A 15,335-nucleotide genomic window follows, 5' to 3' on the forward strand; every position below is an offset into this window, starting at 1 on the left:
TTTTCCAAGGCCATGCTTGCTTGAACCGCTTACCCTTGAGACAAAGCCCGTGTTTGAGTCTGTGCTCACAATCAGCTCTACTCGATCTCCACAGAGCAGAGGAAAACAAGACCCAGGCACTGGACACAATGTTATCTGAGCCTGGTACCACATAGCCCCTTTTACACAGTCTGTTTAAGGTGGGAATGTTGTAAATTTAGCATTCTGTAAATAAAGGTACAAACACAGAATTTGATTTCTGTTGTTTATTCTTGCAGTGGACACGTTTACTGAATAGCTTATCGTCTAAAGATCTAGATTCAAGTTTTCTTCAAGACACCTTGATGGTCGTTTACTAAATTATGGTCCCATTTAGAGTCAAATAAACGATGAATCATGTTAGGCATTGGGGGGGTAGATACTGGATGGTTGACAGCTAGTACCATCCAATCGGTGCAGGTGGATTTGCAGTGTCCTTGAGCTCTCAGTCAGGCTCCACCCCCTGCTCTTCAAAAAATAGTTTGTTTTGGTTTCTCTCTCTCTTTAAGAGACTCACAGACACCAGGTTCTGTCAGAGGACAGGACACACCTCATCGATAATGGAGTTGTGTTTTACGAAGAGTCTGGGTCTTAATTCTTTGCTTTTATCTCGCATGTTTTGAAAGGCCACCCTAACAACCTGCATATACCCAGACTGAATCCAGCCATGACAACAAGGCAGGAGAAATTAGAAGCACTGGTCAACACATAGACATTAAGAAACACATAGATGAACACTCAGCAAGGCAAAAACCAACCAAATAATGGAAACACACTTAGCATCCATCTAACATTTAGCAGCGGCTCATAACACAGGCGCCTCATCCTTACCACCCATTCACCCCAACACGTCGAATTGGCAACTCAAACACTTGGATGAATAAACACAAAGCAACATCTTACCATAAATATGCATAAATTCACACTCATGAGCAGAGACTAAGACAGTATTCCTGCAATCAAGTACAGATTATTCTGAATTTTAACTTGAAATAGAGCTGTGAAAACTTTTATATTAATATAATACTGAAATAAGAATTTTCAGTAGTCTCAAGCATGAGAATCGAAGAATATAAAAGGCAAATGTAATGTCTGTCAATTAAGGCCTGCAGCATCCACAGCTGTTCCATAAAGAGAGAGCTCACCAGGAAATGTGTTTATTCATAATATGCCTATCAAACTGTCTCTGCGGCCTGTAGATCTCTGGACATTTTTAACACTTTCCTCATCCTCTGTGACAGCTACACAACTAGATAAGACAGGAATATGTAATATGTAGGGCAGCAGCAGAGTAAGTGTGGAAAACAGGGTTTTGTCATAAGGGTTTGCTCAGAACATTTTCAGAATAATTGGAGAAGGATAATTTCTTTTCTGTATGCATATATACCATTATCAGCTTCTGCCCCAAAAAATTCATATTAAGTCTCTAAACTGAGTAGCCTGAGTGTCTTAAAACATGAAGTGAGTTCAACTTATTCAGACTTTCTTAGGGTTTATCTGCTTCACTGAGCCCATTTGAGCACAATGTCAAATGCGAGGCCTTGGTCAAAGTGGGTAACCTCGTCATTGCTCTAAAATGGTCGGAACAACTCACAAAGGTGTGACGATTCTCCTGCTGTGGCAAATGCAGTGCAGGCTGTGTGATCTATGTTATCACAAAAGCCAGCTGTAGAGGTGGATACAAAATAAAAAAGCCGCCTCAAAAACATAAATCACAGATGATGAGAAGCTGCAGTGGACTGACCTCTCGGTGGGAAAAATGATCAGTGCCAAAGGCAAAATTTCTCTCTCTGCAAACAAGTTCCCTCATGACTGGACCTTAAAAAGTCTTTAACTCCCACTGACTAATGCAAAATCTCATATTATAACCATTTCACTGTGTGAAACATTTATTCAGGCTTAAATATTGTTAACCTAAGAATGAGATTACTTTAACTAAAGGCATAATATTGTAACAGGAAAAACCTCATGAACTTAGTATTGTCTTACAACACTGCATAGTCTGACAGCTTAATTGGTTTATGTATGGATAAAGATCATTACCAATGCTTTAAATATATTCAGATTTTCTGTCTTATCTAACATTTCAGTGATGCATGTTCTGCTAATTTTGTGCTTGTACTCTTCCAAAAGTGATGTGCTTCTTGGTGGAGGCATATTCGGATAACTTTGACAAAAATACAGGGTATTTCTGCATGTATGTTTCTGTAAGATTGTGTATAAATGTCAGAATCCATGTGTGAGCAGACGGATGATTGGCACAGAGAGTAGAGGGATAGGGTGGTTTGTCTTGACCTACCAAAGATATTTGTGGAATGTCCCTTCTTGGCGAGTGGCTTCAGCTCGTTATGACCCCAGCCGTACTGTCTGTAGCTGTCCCACGCATGTTTCATCATCTGCAAAGAAACGAATATTAAAATAAGTAAGTACATCAATATATGAGAATTTGCGTGTGACAACTCCTTTGGACAACTGTACGTCTAAATAAATGCTGAGCAGAGACCACTGAAAATGACCTATGTGCACGTGCAGCTACTGCCATAGATGGAATTTATTCTTACAAAGGAATCAACACTATCCATTCCCAAGAAGAAGAAAAACACCTTGATTTGTGTTTTCTTTTATTCATCGAACAAGAATGTAAGGACGACAATCCACCCCAATGTACACGTGCTAGAGACACACACACAGAATCGCTGGCAGGACTGAAGTGAGGCCATGACCCTAAACATTTTCATCTGGAATATGTGGCATCAGAGTTCACATACACACAAATATATACACACACCCACACACTTGTGCACCCACACACTTAATTGTTTAAGGGAGAGAACATACAACTGCAGATGTAATACTGACATTCAGTATCACATTGTCTTTGTATTTCCCTTTAGTGCCTCACTCTTTTTGCCTCGTCCTTGAGTCTGTGCACATTTGTCCATCAGGTAAAGCAAAATAAGATTGTATTCTTCATGTGACCTTTGAACCAGGCTGCGTGAGAAAGGCTTGTGAAGGGGGAAGAAGACAAAAAGAGCAAGAGATTGCGAGATGAGCTCTGACATGGAGCCTGAGAAGAGGCGCTAAAAGGGGAAATGGAGAAGATGACAGAGCCGAGGAAGGAAGAGGTGTCAGTTTTTACTGAAGCAATGCTGACCTCAGTCACTGTCAAACCTTTTTTTCATTCCTCCATAACCTGAACGCTCAGAAAAGTAAACTTACTGTGTTTCTGGTCATGTCAGTCAATCTGTGGACATCTGTTGATTTACTTATCTACATTACTCTGTCCTTCTACCTGGCAGCTTTCCTATCTGTCCCTCTGCCAGCTGCTCTCTCTCTACATGCATTCAGCTCATCACATTATCTCAGTGATGACCTTCATGTTGTTGGTTACTAAGTTGGCAAAGATACCCTGGATCCGACTATCCCACAGTTGTTGTTTTAGTTTTTTTATTCGGTTTCAAATTTACAGGGACAATGCCATCCATAAACATTCCTGTAAATGAGCCAGTTTAGCCAAATTGGACACATTCACAGAAGACAACACGTATTTACCCTATAGCAGACTAAACCCAATCTGCCAAGCAATAAAGCATCTGCTCCTGTGCAACTTTACTTCAATTTTGTTGTATTGTAAGAGATCCTAAGATTTTAGTCTAAGAGGGTGATTTCCCACTGGACAAACATTCCCCAGGACTTGGTTCAACTACCTTTGCTACCACTGGAGGAGCCAGGTTTGAAATCAAGTTATGGTAAGATAGTTGAACAGTGTGTCTCTGGGTATCAGCGCTGTGATCAACTGGCGACCTATTCAAGGTAAACACCGCTTGCCTAACGTCAACTGCAATTAGCTCAAGATCCCTGTGACCCTATGTTAAGTATTAGGATAATCATGGGTGATTGGTTAGGTGGGTCGATGGATAAACGGAGATCGTTTGACCCCAAAAAATGTCCCTGCTCCAGGTGTAGTACTTTCTGGAGGTTGAGGAACTTTCAGGCTGGGGTTTGAAGGGCTGACTTTGCTGACTGGTCAAGTACCATCACGTTTTCTTTAACATTTGTAACCTCTTTTTTGTTAATATAATGACTATATTCGAGAAGGAGCTGCCAAAGATATATACATATATATTTATATTTTATGCTCCATTGTCATGCAAATAACAGAGATAGCAAAACACTATGGCTTTCCTACATCAGCGGTCTAATTGGCATAATGTCCCTGTGCAATTGGCTGTGGAAACGTAAATCACAATTCTGTTGAGAAACGTTTACCTCTGGGAAGGTTTCTGCACATTAGTTCTTTTGGAATCAAAGTTCCTGAAACTTTGGTTGGAAAGGCCCTTAAATAAGCAATTGAGACCACAATGCACAGTATGCAGTAACTAAGCTAACTGTCAGCCACCTTATATCTCTCTCAACCAAGCTATGTGTTTGTCCCTGCCCATCTACCTGCTTGCCTCTTTATGCCACCATGTGGGGATCAGTATCCAGGCACTCCTTCATTTCTCTTTCTCTCTGGGGCCAGCAGGCAGCCAAGCTAATAAAGACAAGGGCCAGGGGTCTCTTTGGATTCTTAGCCTCATGGCTTTCTATGACGCACTTCATGCACACAGTGCAGCTTATAAATCACATTAATACAAACCATGACACTGACACTTAAGCTTTGGCTGGCTCCTTCTGATCTGGGTTGATTGGATGCTCCATCAAATTTTGATTGGCCAATATACCAAGGACAAGTTAAACAGTGCAGGGTGGTTGACAATGTTGACACACTGCTTATTTAAAGGACCTTGGAAAACTAATTGAAAATCAAGCCACTAAATTCTGTGATTGATTTTGACAGCTACCTCTTGCCTTCATGGCATCTTGAGAACCACAAGGACGGGAGTAGGTAACGTAGGTTTGTTTGGGCAAAAACTGGCTGGTTATTATCAAAATTAGATCCAAGCCAAATTAGCAGTTTCTGCAAAATTAGCCACACAGGCTTCAAAGAAAAACTTGAGCCAAACCCAATTTTTTTAGCATCCCTGACAAGAAAAATTAAACCTTTTTCAATATGTAAGTCTTCTATGAATACTGAATCAAATAGTACTGTGTAATATCGAGATCATTGACCATCATTAACCAACTCTGTTTTGGCTCGTGGCTTTGTTTTTTAAGGCCCCTTATGGTAAAAGTGGAGCAGTTAGGAAATTATGTTAAATGATGCATCTTCTTGCTCTGTACTTTGAGATACAAGCCATTAAATAAAATGCTGTTAAGAGCCCGTCTGGGACAAGCTTTCCAGGCAAACCAACGGCAATGATGGGATGGAAAAAGGGAAAAAAACTCTAAATGTCACACCAGGAAAGCAAAAGGAACGCTTAAATAGCATTTATTATCATAAGACTAATAACCATGGAAAGGATTTTCTTTTCAAGTGGCTTATGTAACCATGATTTTCCAGACAAACTATCCCCAACCACAATGTTAATTTGCCCACACACAGCGAAGAGGATGCAGCTACAAATATGGAGTGTGAACGCTTAGCAACAACTGTTACTACTGACTTGGCAATAAAAGTTAAGCCTGCATGTTTCAAAGATTTCATTAAAGGGGACATATTATGCCCATTTCACCACAGTTGATATGGTTCCTTGGGGTCTTAATGAAATGTCTAACATTGTTTGGTAAAAATACCTCAAGGATCATTTAAAACAGCACCTTTTTACTCTAAAACAGACCTCCTCAGATCAAGCTGTTTTGAGGGCCCCGCCCCCCTCTCACCCTGCCCCCATCTTACCCCACCCCCTTTCACCCCTCTCATCCCTCCCCCTTCTCCCCCCTCCCCCCTCTCATGGAGGTGTAGGACATGTGTTTGAATGTGTTCTCACTACAGAATGCATTCAACATCTATAGGGCAGATTATGGGCCTTTATGTCTAAAAGGAATAGAGCAGTAAGTTGTTTTTTTTATGCATGAGATAGTCATTTCTGCAATAAAATTATGACTGAGGAATAAAATACATAAATTACTCTTCCCTCTGTCAGAAAGATTGCTAGAAAGATTGCCACAGAGCTTTTTAATCATAGTTATTAAACGTACTGGCTGGGACAGAGGTAATAAATACAAAAAATACCAAGTATAATAAATACATTCATTACAAAAATACAATTTGTGCCATCAGTAGCTATACTGTAAACAAAGGAACACTTTATATTTGTGTGTCACCTTTTATTCTCTAAATACAATGTGAACTTTGCTCAGCCGTTACAGGTATTTGGCGTACAGAAGCTTTGTGAGCTGGTGTTGGGGCCCTCTGGGCCGGAGAATCAGGGTGGTCCTGCCCTCCTGCTCGGTGCTCCAGATACGCAGAGTGTTCCCTGATGCTCAGGGAAGTTATACAGGGTTCAGACCTGCCCTTGATTGAAACTCGACACATAAATGGCCATAACTTGCTGCTTGTCAGGTTTTGCATACTAGGCAGAGAGATCCTCAGGTTTTGAGATCTTCAGCACCTCATTCACATATGGGGCCGGGTCCTGAAAAACCTCGTGAAAGATGAGGTCCAACAGGTTATCCATGTAATCTGTAATACAAATTGGGGAAAAAGTTGGACATTTTGCACTTTTTTGTATTTATTATTTTCTTTTTATAATTATATTATTCTATTTATCGTGAAGACAATAAATAAATGGTCTTTAAATGGTGAGGACCATTTAAAGACAGCAGTTAATTGATATGTTATTTATGTTTCACATACTGTTTGTACATTGTTTGGCTTTTAAATAGAGCCATTAAGAATCAAGGAAAATTGCATCTGCTTTCACCGGCTTTGCTGTGCACTCGCCCTTCTTATATATTACATCTGTCCCCAGCCGACACACAGGACACACCTCAAACAGCTCCAGGAGGCATTTTTCATAGACAATATATGTAGGTGTCTTATGAACAGGGTTGGAAGATTCCATTCTATTAGAACGACAAAGATTTCACCAAAAGGCTGCAACAGCTAAAAAAGTGTAGGATGGTAATCTGTGATTATTGAAATGTTTAGATTAAATATTGAGTCACTCACGTCACATCTTGTCCTCTCCCTCCTCCAAGCAAGGTCTCTTACAGCTGAGGTCCCAACACCGACATCAGTGCAGCACAGTTTTCTGTGTGCCTATGATAAAACAGACACAATATCCATGGAGTCACAACAAATGAGATGCTGTTACAACTTTAACACGGAGACACAATCAATGACATGACGAAGTAACTGCGGGTAAACAAACCTGTACCTTTGTAGTGAGGTCGCAGTGTTTTCATAGAAAGCTGTGTTCCATGTGTGCGCATCTTTGGTCGGTCCGTCTGGCATGCTACGTGATGTAGCCTAGCACCGTGAACAGATGTGCTTGCCTGAACACCAAAAGTAGCAATGTTATTCATGTTTGTACTACTGTCATGCATACAAGGATACAAGGACACGTTTCCCCAAACTAGGGCTGGTAATGAATAATCGTTCTATTCCTACACATTATGACAACAACATACTCCGGTATCTTGAACGAGCGGCCATAGCAGCAGCTGCAGCTGGAAGTTAAGCCTGAAACATGCTTCTGCGTTTTCACGGGCCCGGAAGCGCAAGAGCCCTTCCGGGTCCCTTACGTGCTTATGTATCCCTCCTTACGTGCTGACGGGTGTCAACCCCCTTTTCTAAAATTTACGGCAAAGCTCCGCAAGCTCACTCAGCCGGCAAGGCTGTGATTGGTCTGCTCTACATCCCTTCTGGAGCTGCATTTCCGGTTTCAATCCCCATAATACCGGCAGAAATCACGGAAGATTTAGAAGAACGAATATGGACCAAATAGCACTTGGCAGAAGATATCCGATAGTATGATCACTTGTATAACCTGTCACTGACCGGCGGATTTGTCCGCCAGAAAAAGGCTACGAGGAGCCGCAGTGGCTATGTAAATAAACAATTGACGAAGAAGAAAGAAGGCGTCTCTAAGGTCGTCTTCGACAAAAAGCATTGTTAGTACTGTGCCGCTGATTTTTTTCCCACATCCGTAACTAACTTCAAGCTCCAGCAGCTACAACCAGAGCTCGTAGCAGCTGCTACCGGGGTTCGTAGTAGGTGCTACGGCCCCTCGAGCGGAGGGGGGGGGGGGGGGCGTGGAGACCACAACACTCACGAACCTGCCATGTGATCACCGTTCACCGTGGACTCGCCAGCCGTCCTTGATTAATGAAAACTCCTGTAAAGTCTCTCCCTATCCCCCACCACTACATACTAGCCTCACACACACGGCACAACATGCTAACGGCACTAGCCTCCACACAAAATGTCTAAAAGAAGCAAATACCAGAATTGTAAAAACAAAATACTTACATTTCCCTCGTCTTCAGTATTGCCATGGAAAGATGGCACCGACCCCTCTTTCAATAACAACCTTTTAGAGAATCCAGCGTTATATTGGCCCAGGTTGATAAAACAGTCCAATTCAAAGTGGTGGCAGGAACGGTGCCATCATATATGAACTCAATCCATCTCAATCTTGTGTCTTCTGAAGCTGGAGACATGTTTGCAGTCGACCACCGATTCATGCTGCTAGTTAGCTAATCCAAGTGTTTCCAAGGCTTGCAAGAATGAAATGGCGGACACCGGTGGACCGATCTTCTATAAAGTGGGAGGGTCCATCTAGGGGTGGGTCGAGTGGTAGTGGGGGAGTGCATAGAGCTATGGGGGAATGTACTAAATGGGCATTTTTCGACTATGACGTCTATTTCGGGGGAAATTCCATTGGCACATAGTTTCCACTTTAGCACATAGTTTCTGAAATAGAGGAACCACAACAAATCGCGGGAGTGATTTTTATCCAGAGTTTTTGGGACGGTAGACATGCCAGATACCCAAACTAATGTGTAGAAGCACTACAAAAGTGGAATTTTCATAATATGTCCCCTTTAAATGATCTAACCTGAATAGGAAAATGTTTAGGCTTATGTTTCATAGTAGCCAAACTGCTTGCTCCTTGTGGGAACTGTTAGGTTTCTATGTTTTTTTTTAAAGGTCTTGACCTTCTGTGTAAAGTGCCTTGAGATAAAGTATATCATGATTAGGCGCAATACAAATAAAATTGAATGGAAACTGTTATTACTTGAGAGTAGGGGCTACACTGAGAGCGGAGGAACAACATTATATGCATTTATTTTGGTTGTGACTGAGTGTGTTTAAACATTAAACATTTCTAGGAATGGCCCAGTCTCACTCACATGACCTCTTCCTACAACACTGAAATCCTCTTTCGAGCCTCGGTTCCCAACAACAGGTAATTTATCAAGAGTTATACTTCTTTTTGTTTCCAACCAACTTGGGGAAATATTTCATCCCCTTTGACACTGGGCAACCAGCACTGCTCCTAGTTTTAATAAAGAAAAATATCTCAAGCTAGGTAACTAAATTGATGATTTATGATATATCAATTTATATGATCATATATGATACATCATTTATAATTAATAATAAACCATTTTCCTCTCACATTACGCATGCCTAGGGACTGGTCTGACATGCCGGCAGGTAAAGACAGCGTGGATGCAGACAATTTGCCCGGGAAGCGGCTGACTGATCACAACAGAGTGGGCCAGCGGAGCAACAATCAGAGCAACATAACAAAATGTTTAAGCCATTTCCTCTTCCATGACCTTCGGGTAAAATCTGCAGAATTGGCAACGGAGTTTAACCAGAGTTTGCCTTTCACTGGATAGTTGCATTCACAACAACAACAAATCCTCTTCAGTATTCAGGTGAGAGCTGGAGCAGAAGACAGAAGCAGTATTAATTCTGCTAGGTAGATCACAAGATTTTCTTGACAACACACAGACCCCCGGCGTAAGCTCCTATCACCACAAACTCTCTTGACATCTTCATTGGTGTCTTCTACCCTTTTTACCGCTTTTCAGCGAGGAGTATGAGAAAGTATATAGAAAATGTAAACCTGTTCAAATATTAAGCAATTTATGAACCTGAATATGAGCATCATATGTCTACTATATATAATTGTTGCGTTACTTTCTACTTCTTGGTCAACCTCACCTTTTTATTCCTAGTGAGTCCTGGTGGTGGATAATCTTCTTGTCAATTTGTAACCACTGTAATCTAAGACTTCAACCCTAATCACTGTCTAAACCACCACAGACACAGTCTGTCCCTTTGCAGGATTCATCAGATTTTCTGTGTCAGCTGCTTGGCAAGGCTGGAATCACTGTAATCATTTCCACCAATACTGTATGATTAATTAACGGTATTATCAAACCATTTTAACTAAAGACCCCCATGTGTGCAGTCCCCCCCTCCGAGTTTACTGTTGCTGTTCTGCAACAGTTTACCAAGCTGCTTAAAGTCTTAAAACCACCACTCCATTAGTATCTGACCTGGTTTATTAAACATTCCACTGTTTCCAATCCCTGAGGCACAAGCTACAACAGGCAACGAGGACTTTGGAAATAACACAGAAATTATGTTTACATATATTTCCGCCAAAAATACAAGATTACGACTGACACTGCTCCTTGTACGTGAGGATTAAATACAAATATGTCTTTAAAAGAAAAATAAATAAAAAATAAAAACATGTTACACTAGGTAAAAGTGGCTTGTCTTAAAATTGTAGATAATTAAACAATTTTAATATTGGATGCTATATATGTATACTGTACCTCCCTGTGTTTAATTCCCAAACACAAAATGTCCAGGCTGAGTTTCATTGATTGCTTATCAAACCAAAAACCATATCAAACTAATTATCAGGGCTATGTGTTTGCTCATCTACTCCAATTTGTCATGACTGCTGCTGGAAAACTCTTTTTAAGTTCTCTTTTGACAGACCAGTCGTACCTTAACGAGGGGAAACTTTTGAGGCATGGACATGGTTTGGTTATAAAAAGTCTGACATTGACCAGAAAACTCAAACCACCACTGACCCCTTTGACCACAAGAATCATGTCAAATGGTACAGAGAGAGTCTACGGATGAGACCCACAAAACTAAAGTCGAGTGCTCAAAACAGATCCCATACTCAGACACTGCGAGAGGCTTTTGCCCCCAGCACACGATACGACAAAGAACAAAGAAGATTGACGGAGATAACAGCTGCTGTTACGACTTAAATCTGCGCAAACATGGCCTCAATTTAACAAGGCCAAGAAAAACAAGTAAGAGATATGCATCATTATCTGGATATGAAATGATCTCTATCAGTATATGGTATTTTGGACATATTGCATAGCCCAAGGGGATATTGCTTTAGTTGAAATATTACATAAAGTTAAGTTCGTTTTCAACCTTGTCTAAAAGCATTTCCCACTGTGGTTTTGATAAATCACTGCATCTTTAAACATAGTTACTGGCTGTGTAAAGTCACTGCTGTGTTTACATATTAGTTTGGCATGCTGAAGTCAAGGCCCAGTGTCAGTTGTTGCCTACATTTGTGGACATCCTTTCGGTTTGAGGTGACAGGAGAGGTTGTTTGGATCGAAACCTCGGGCAACAGTTTAGAGATGTAACTATGAATAAAACACATTCTAGCTAAGATTCAATGTGGACAATCCAGCCTGATTAATATAAAGTACAGTTGCAATGTGCATGATATTTTAACATCCAAGTCATTACAATGAAAATATTAAGTTATTGTTGCTGGTATAACATGTATACCATCTATTATACTGTAAACCTAAAACCACTTATTGTGTAAGCTGATCATTTTTGTGTAAATGCACTCATTGTAAAACCAAGCCCTCTTTGGTGTGTGGAGGTGAACCTAGAATCAGAGAAGATTTCACTGTAGTCGTCCATTACATCCTTCTACGGGGATCTGCTAAGTTCTCTGTGGCTCAGTCTCTGTACTGCCCCTGTAAATGTATTAATCATGGCACATTGTATTCTTTAGCTCACTTTGGAACAAACCTGCCATCCAGGAGTGGCCCTGTGTTATTAAGGTCAGAGTCTGAGGGAGATTAAAAACCTCTCCTCCCCTCCTCTCCATATCGACTGGACGCTTTCTATCCGGCTTAACGGAAGACCTTGCAGATGCACGAGGGTGGTGAGAATGTGAATAGCTGAATTTCTCCTTGCAGTAAATACGCTTATGACACTTAGGGAGAGGGTGGTAATAAATTCACTGTGAAATAAAGACAGTAAAAGCCTCTGTTTATTCAGCATCCAAGCCAAGTCTTCTAGATTGTGGTGTAAGATACTGTTACCCCAGTGTAATTTATGGAGCCAACAAAAATATCTTACAATACTCTACTCTCATCATAATATCAGTTTTATCAGTTTCGGATAAAAAATGTGCGTATAAAAATTTTTTTTTAAAGGGAATGTGAGCTTGTCTAAAGCCACATTTTAATCCAAGTGACTATGATATAAAACGAAAGACATTTGTAAAAGGGGTTATTCCTTCAATGTAGTATCTCTGCAACACAGGGTTTGTTGTTTTGAGTCCGGGAACCAGATCTATTTATAAACACAGGAATATTTTCTGAATGGTTTCATAATAATATATATATAAAAATGTACATTTGTCTCTATCCGCTCTGTGTCTAGCTCACTGATTTAGGTCAATAAAGCATCATTCAAGTTTCATTAAGGCAGTTTCCTTCCATTTATTGGTGGTTGAAAGAGAATCAAAGCTAGAGATAGAGCTCGTCTTTCTCAGTGGCAGCAGCTAAGAGGGTGATGTTGCCCTCTGCCAGCTTCACTGTCGCTCCCTCTCCATCCCCTGATATCTAATTGTTGCTGATTATTATGCCTGTTCTCCACTTAAAAAGATATTTTTCTTACTGTCTTTAGTCAAATAGAGGAAATTAGCACCAGTTCTCCAGTCAAACACAGTTAGACTCTCCAGAGGGGCTGATAGGTCTGTTGTACTATCGCAAAAGCAAGGGAGAGTGGGAGTCTTTGGCAATTCTTGGTGTCACGATTTGATTCACAATCAAAGAGAAAAGAAGAAAGGGAGGGATGATATTTTGACTCTTGCTCTTTTAGACCACGATGTAGTTAAGCATACAATCCAAAAGAACACGAGTTAGAGTTTGTTTCCCTCTGACCTGCAAATGAGACGGAGGATTAACTGAACTTTTGGTCACTCTGTAAAACTGGAGCGAGAGAATACAGCTTTTTTATTTTAGTTTGTTGCTTTAAATAGAAATAGCCCGTGGTAGACTTCGATGGATGCGTTAAATAGGGGGCAGTTTACAGTCAAAACACTTAAGGCTTGTATTGCTAAGCCAAGTATTAAATTATGTAAATTATTTCAACAAAACTTGGTGGAAATATGGAACATGGGCCGAGGAACAACCTATTTATTGTCAATTTTGGCACAGATCTTGACAAAGGGGGCAAATTCTTTAAAAAAAAAATCTCACTTTCTTAAAAATATCCAGATAGATAATGATAGAGATAGTCTAGTGCCCTTTCCTTTATTGATGGCCAACTACAAAATGTAACTAGTTTGTTCATGCTGTGTACACAATGCAGGTAAAGCATTCTGTCCTGCAACCTTTTTCTTTTCATCAGCACAACATTATCCAGCAGTAATGTTTATTGAAGGCAATTATGAATCCTTTCAGAAATGCAGTTTAAAAATATTGTTCACAAGGCAAAATAGAAATGCAATAAAATGATTCCTATCCTGACAATAGTGTGTTGTGAAAACCTGTGAATTTTGGCTTGCATCTTGCTGAAGACATATTTCAAGACATAATTCAAATAATCACAGTATTTGATTTAATGTCAGTGTCTGTGATGATTATATAATTTAAAAGTGTGGTTAGGGTTAGGGTTAGCTGGTTTGTGCATCCAGAGAACCGCTGCCTTCTGAAGCACCTCCATGAGAAACTGGAGGTACATTTTCATATCTTATGGGTGATCTGGCATTAATGTTGAAGAAGCCATTATAGCTCCTGCATTATGGTTAGTGTGTATCGAGGTTCATTAAAGTGTGATCAAGAACAAGTTTTTCTTCCTGCGCTAATGGAGTTAAAATGCAAGTCAGCGGAGGAAGTGGAGTCGAGCTGCGCTGCTGCAATCACGTCATGAACTCTTCTAACGGCAAAGCACAAAGAGGAAGCCATGACACTCTGTCCAATTGAGGTTTTCCAGTGAGCCATACTAATACCTTTAGGTTTTAGGCTAGTTTTTGGGCCTTGAGCCCTCATTTTCAAAGGACAGAGTAAAACGGGAGAGGAGAGAGAGCAGAAAAGACTCTTTTGATGCAAGACGAAACTTAAGCCTCTGTACATTAGACGCACAATCAACCAGGTGAGCCATTAGTCGCCCCATGTAACAGGCTGTTGACACAAGCAGCAACAAAGTATTCCTGTTACCCTAAAATGACAATTAACCATCACTACACAGGAAATGCAACACAAATACAGTTGGGGAACATAATTTTGATGGTGGAGAGAGAATCTGATAACATGAGGCAAAAAAGCAAAATGAGTTAGGGGCTTCTGTATGAAAGAGCATGAAGCAGCTGAAATGTTTTTATTTTTATGTTGAAGAGGGAAAATACAGATGAGGATCAAGATTACAAATAAGAAAATACATAGGAAAAGCTGCTGTGCAAGTGTGCCTTGCCTCTCAAGTTCTTTCACTTAAAATTGTCTTTTGTAGAAAAAACACAAATGTAGCTGCTTCAAAAATACTGCTGTATAATTGGGGTGGATGCTTTAAATAGGGGGCATCTCACAGTCAATAAGGTTTGAGAACCTCTTACTCAGCCCTAATGCTACATTAGAAGTATGGGAAGATGCAGAAAACCTCTAGTTATCCAGCAGCCACAGTCTTAAGTCTTTCCTCATATCTCAAAATCTGGACATTTCCCAACTGAGCTGCTCAAAATTGCAATATGAACAATATGAGGTGAATGTAACAGTACTGTGATCCAAGCTACAATGACAAAGAATCGAACAGCACATGAAACCGCAGTACTTTTTGTTTCAATATTTTACCCTGATAGAAAGACTGGACAACTACTCCAGTCATTCCCTCATTGTTAATTGTAACAATGAGGGAATAAATCTGGCAGCTGGGACACCTGTTGATATATAGAGCCATATATATATATATATATTAGAGTTGTGAAAAATAACGCATTATGATTAAATTACAGGATTAATTTGTTAATTTTTCGTTAAAACACATTTAATGCATGTGCACAAGGACCTTCCAATATACCCACAATTCCGTCTACTCTGCACTAGTCGCCGCTCTAATGCAGTCAGACGGCAGCTGCTATTCGAACAAACAAACAACATGGATAATTCTGAGGAACCTGAGAACCTTCTGG

The 15,335-nt window shown here is 40.3% G+C and overlaps 1 protein-coding gene and 1 long non-coding RNA gene across 4 annotated transcripts in view; both read right to left on the minus strand.

The window, feature by feature from the left end:
• man1a2 (mannosidase, alpha, class 1A, member 2) overlaps positions 1-15,335 on the minus strand; it is a 116,519-nt gene that overhangs the window by 65,531 nt on the left and 35,653 nt on the right. For both annotated transcript variants that reach the window (XM_062402536.1, XM_062402537.1), the window contains exon 4: positions 2,318-2,414. In XM_062402536.1, coding sequence (XP_062258520.1) covers positions 2,318-2,414 — 97 coding nt within the window. The remainder of the gene's footprint in view (positions 1-2,317; positions 2,415-15,335) is intronic.
• On the minus strand, positions 6,048-8,544 carry LOC133967230 (uncharacterized). 2 transcript variants are annotated; one of them, XR_009924024.1, is made up of 4 exons: positions 8,375-8,544; positions 7,281-7,398; positions 7,073-7,162; positions 6,048-6,583 (listed from the first exon to the last, which is right to left on the minus strand). It is a non-coding gene; the product is annotated as an uncharacterized LOC133967230 (long non-coding RNA). The 2 variants fall into 2 exon arrangements; XR_009924023.1 differs by lacking the exon at positions 8,375-8,544 and having other exon boundaries at positions 7,281-8,077.

The sequence above is a fragment of the Platichthys flesus genome, chromosome 13 (assembly GCF_949316205.1).
Source record: "Platichthys flesus chromosome 13, fPlaFle2.1, whole genome shotgun sequence".
In the NCBI taxonomy this organism is placed as follows: Eukaryota; Metazoa; Chordata; class Actinopteri; order Pleuronectiformes; family Pleuronectidae; genus Platichthys; species Platichthys flesus.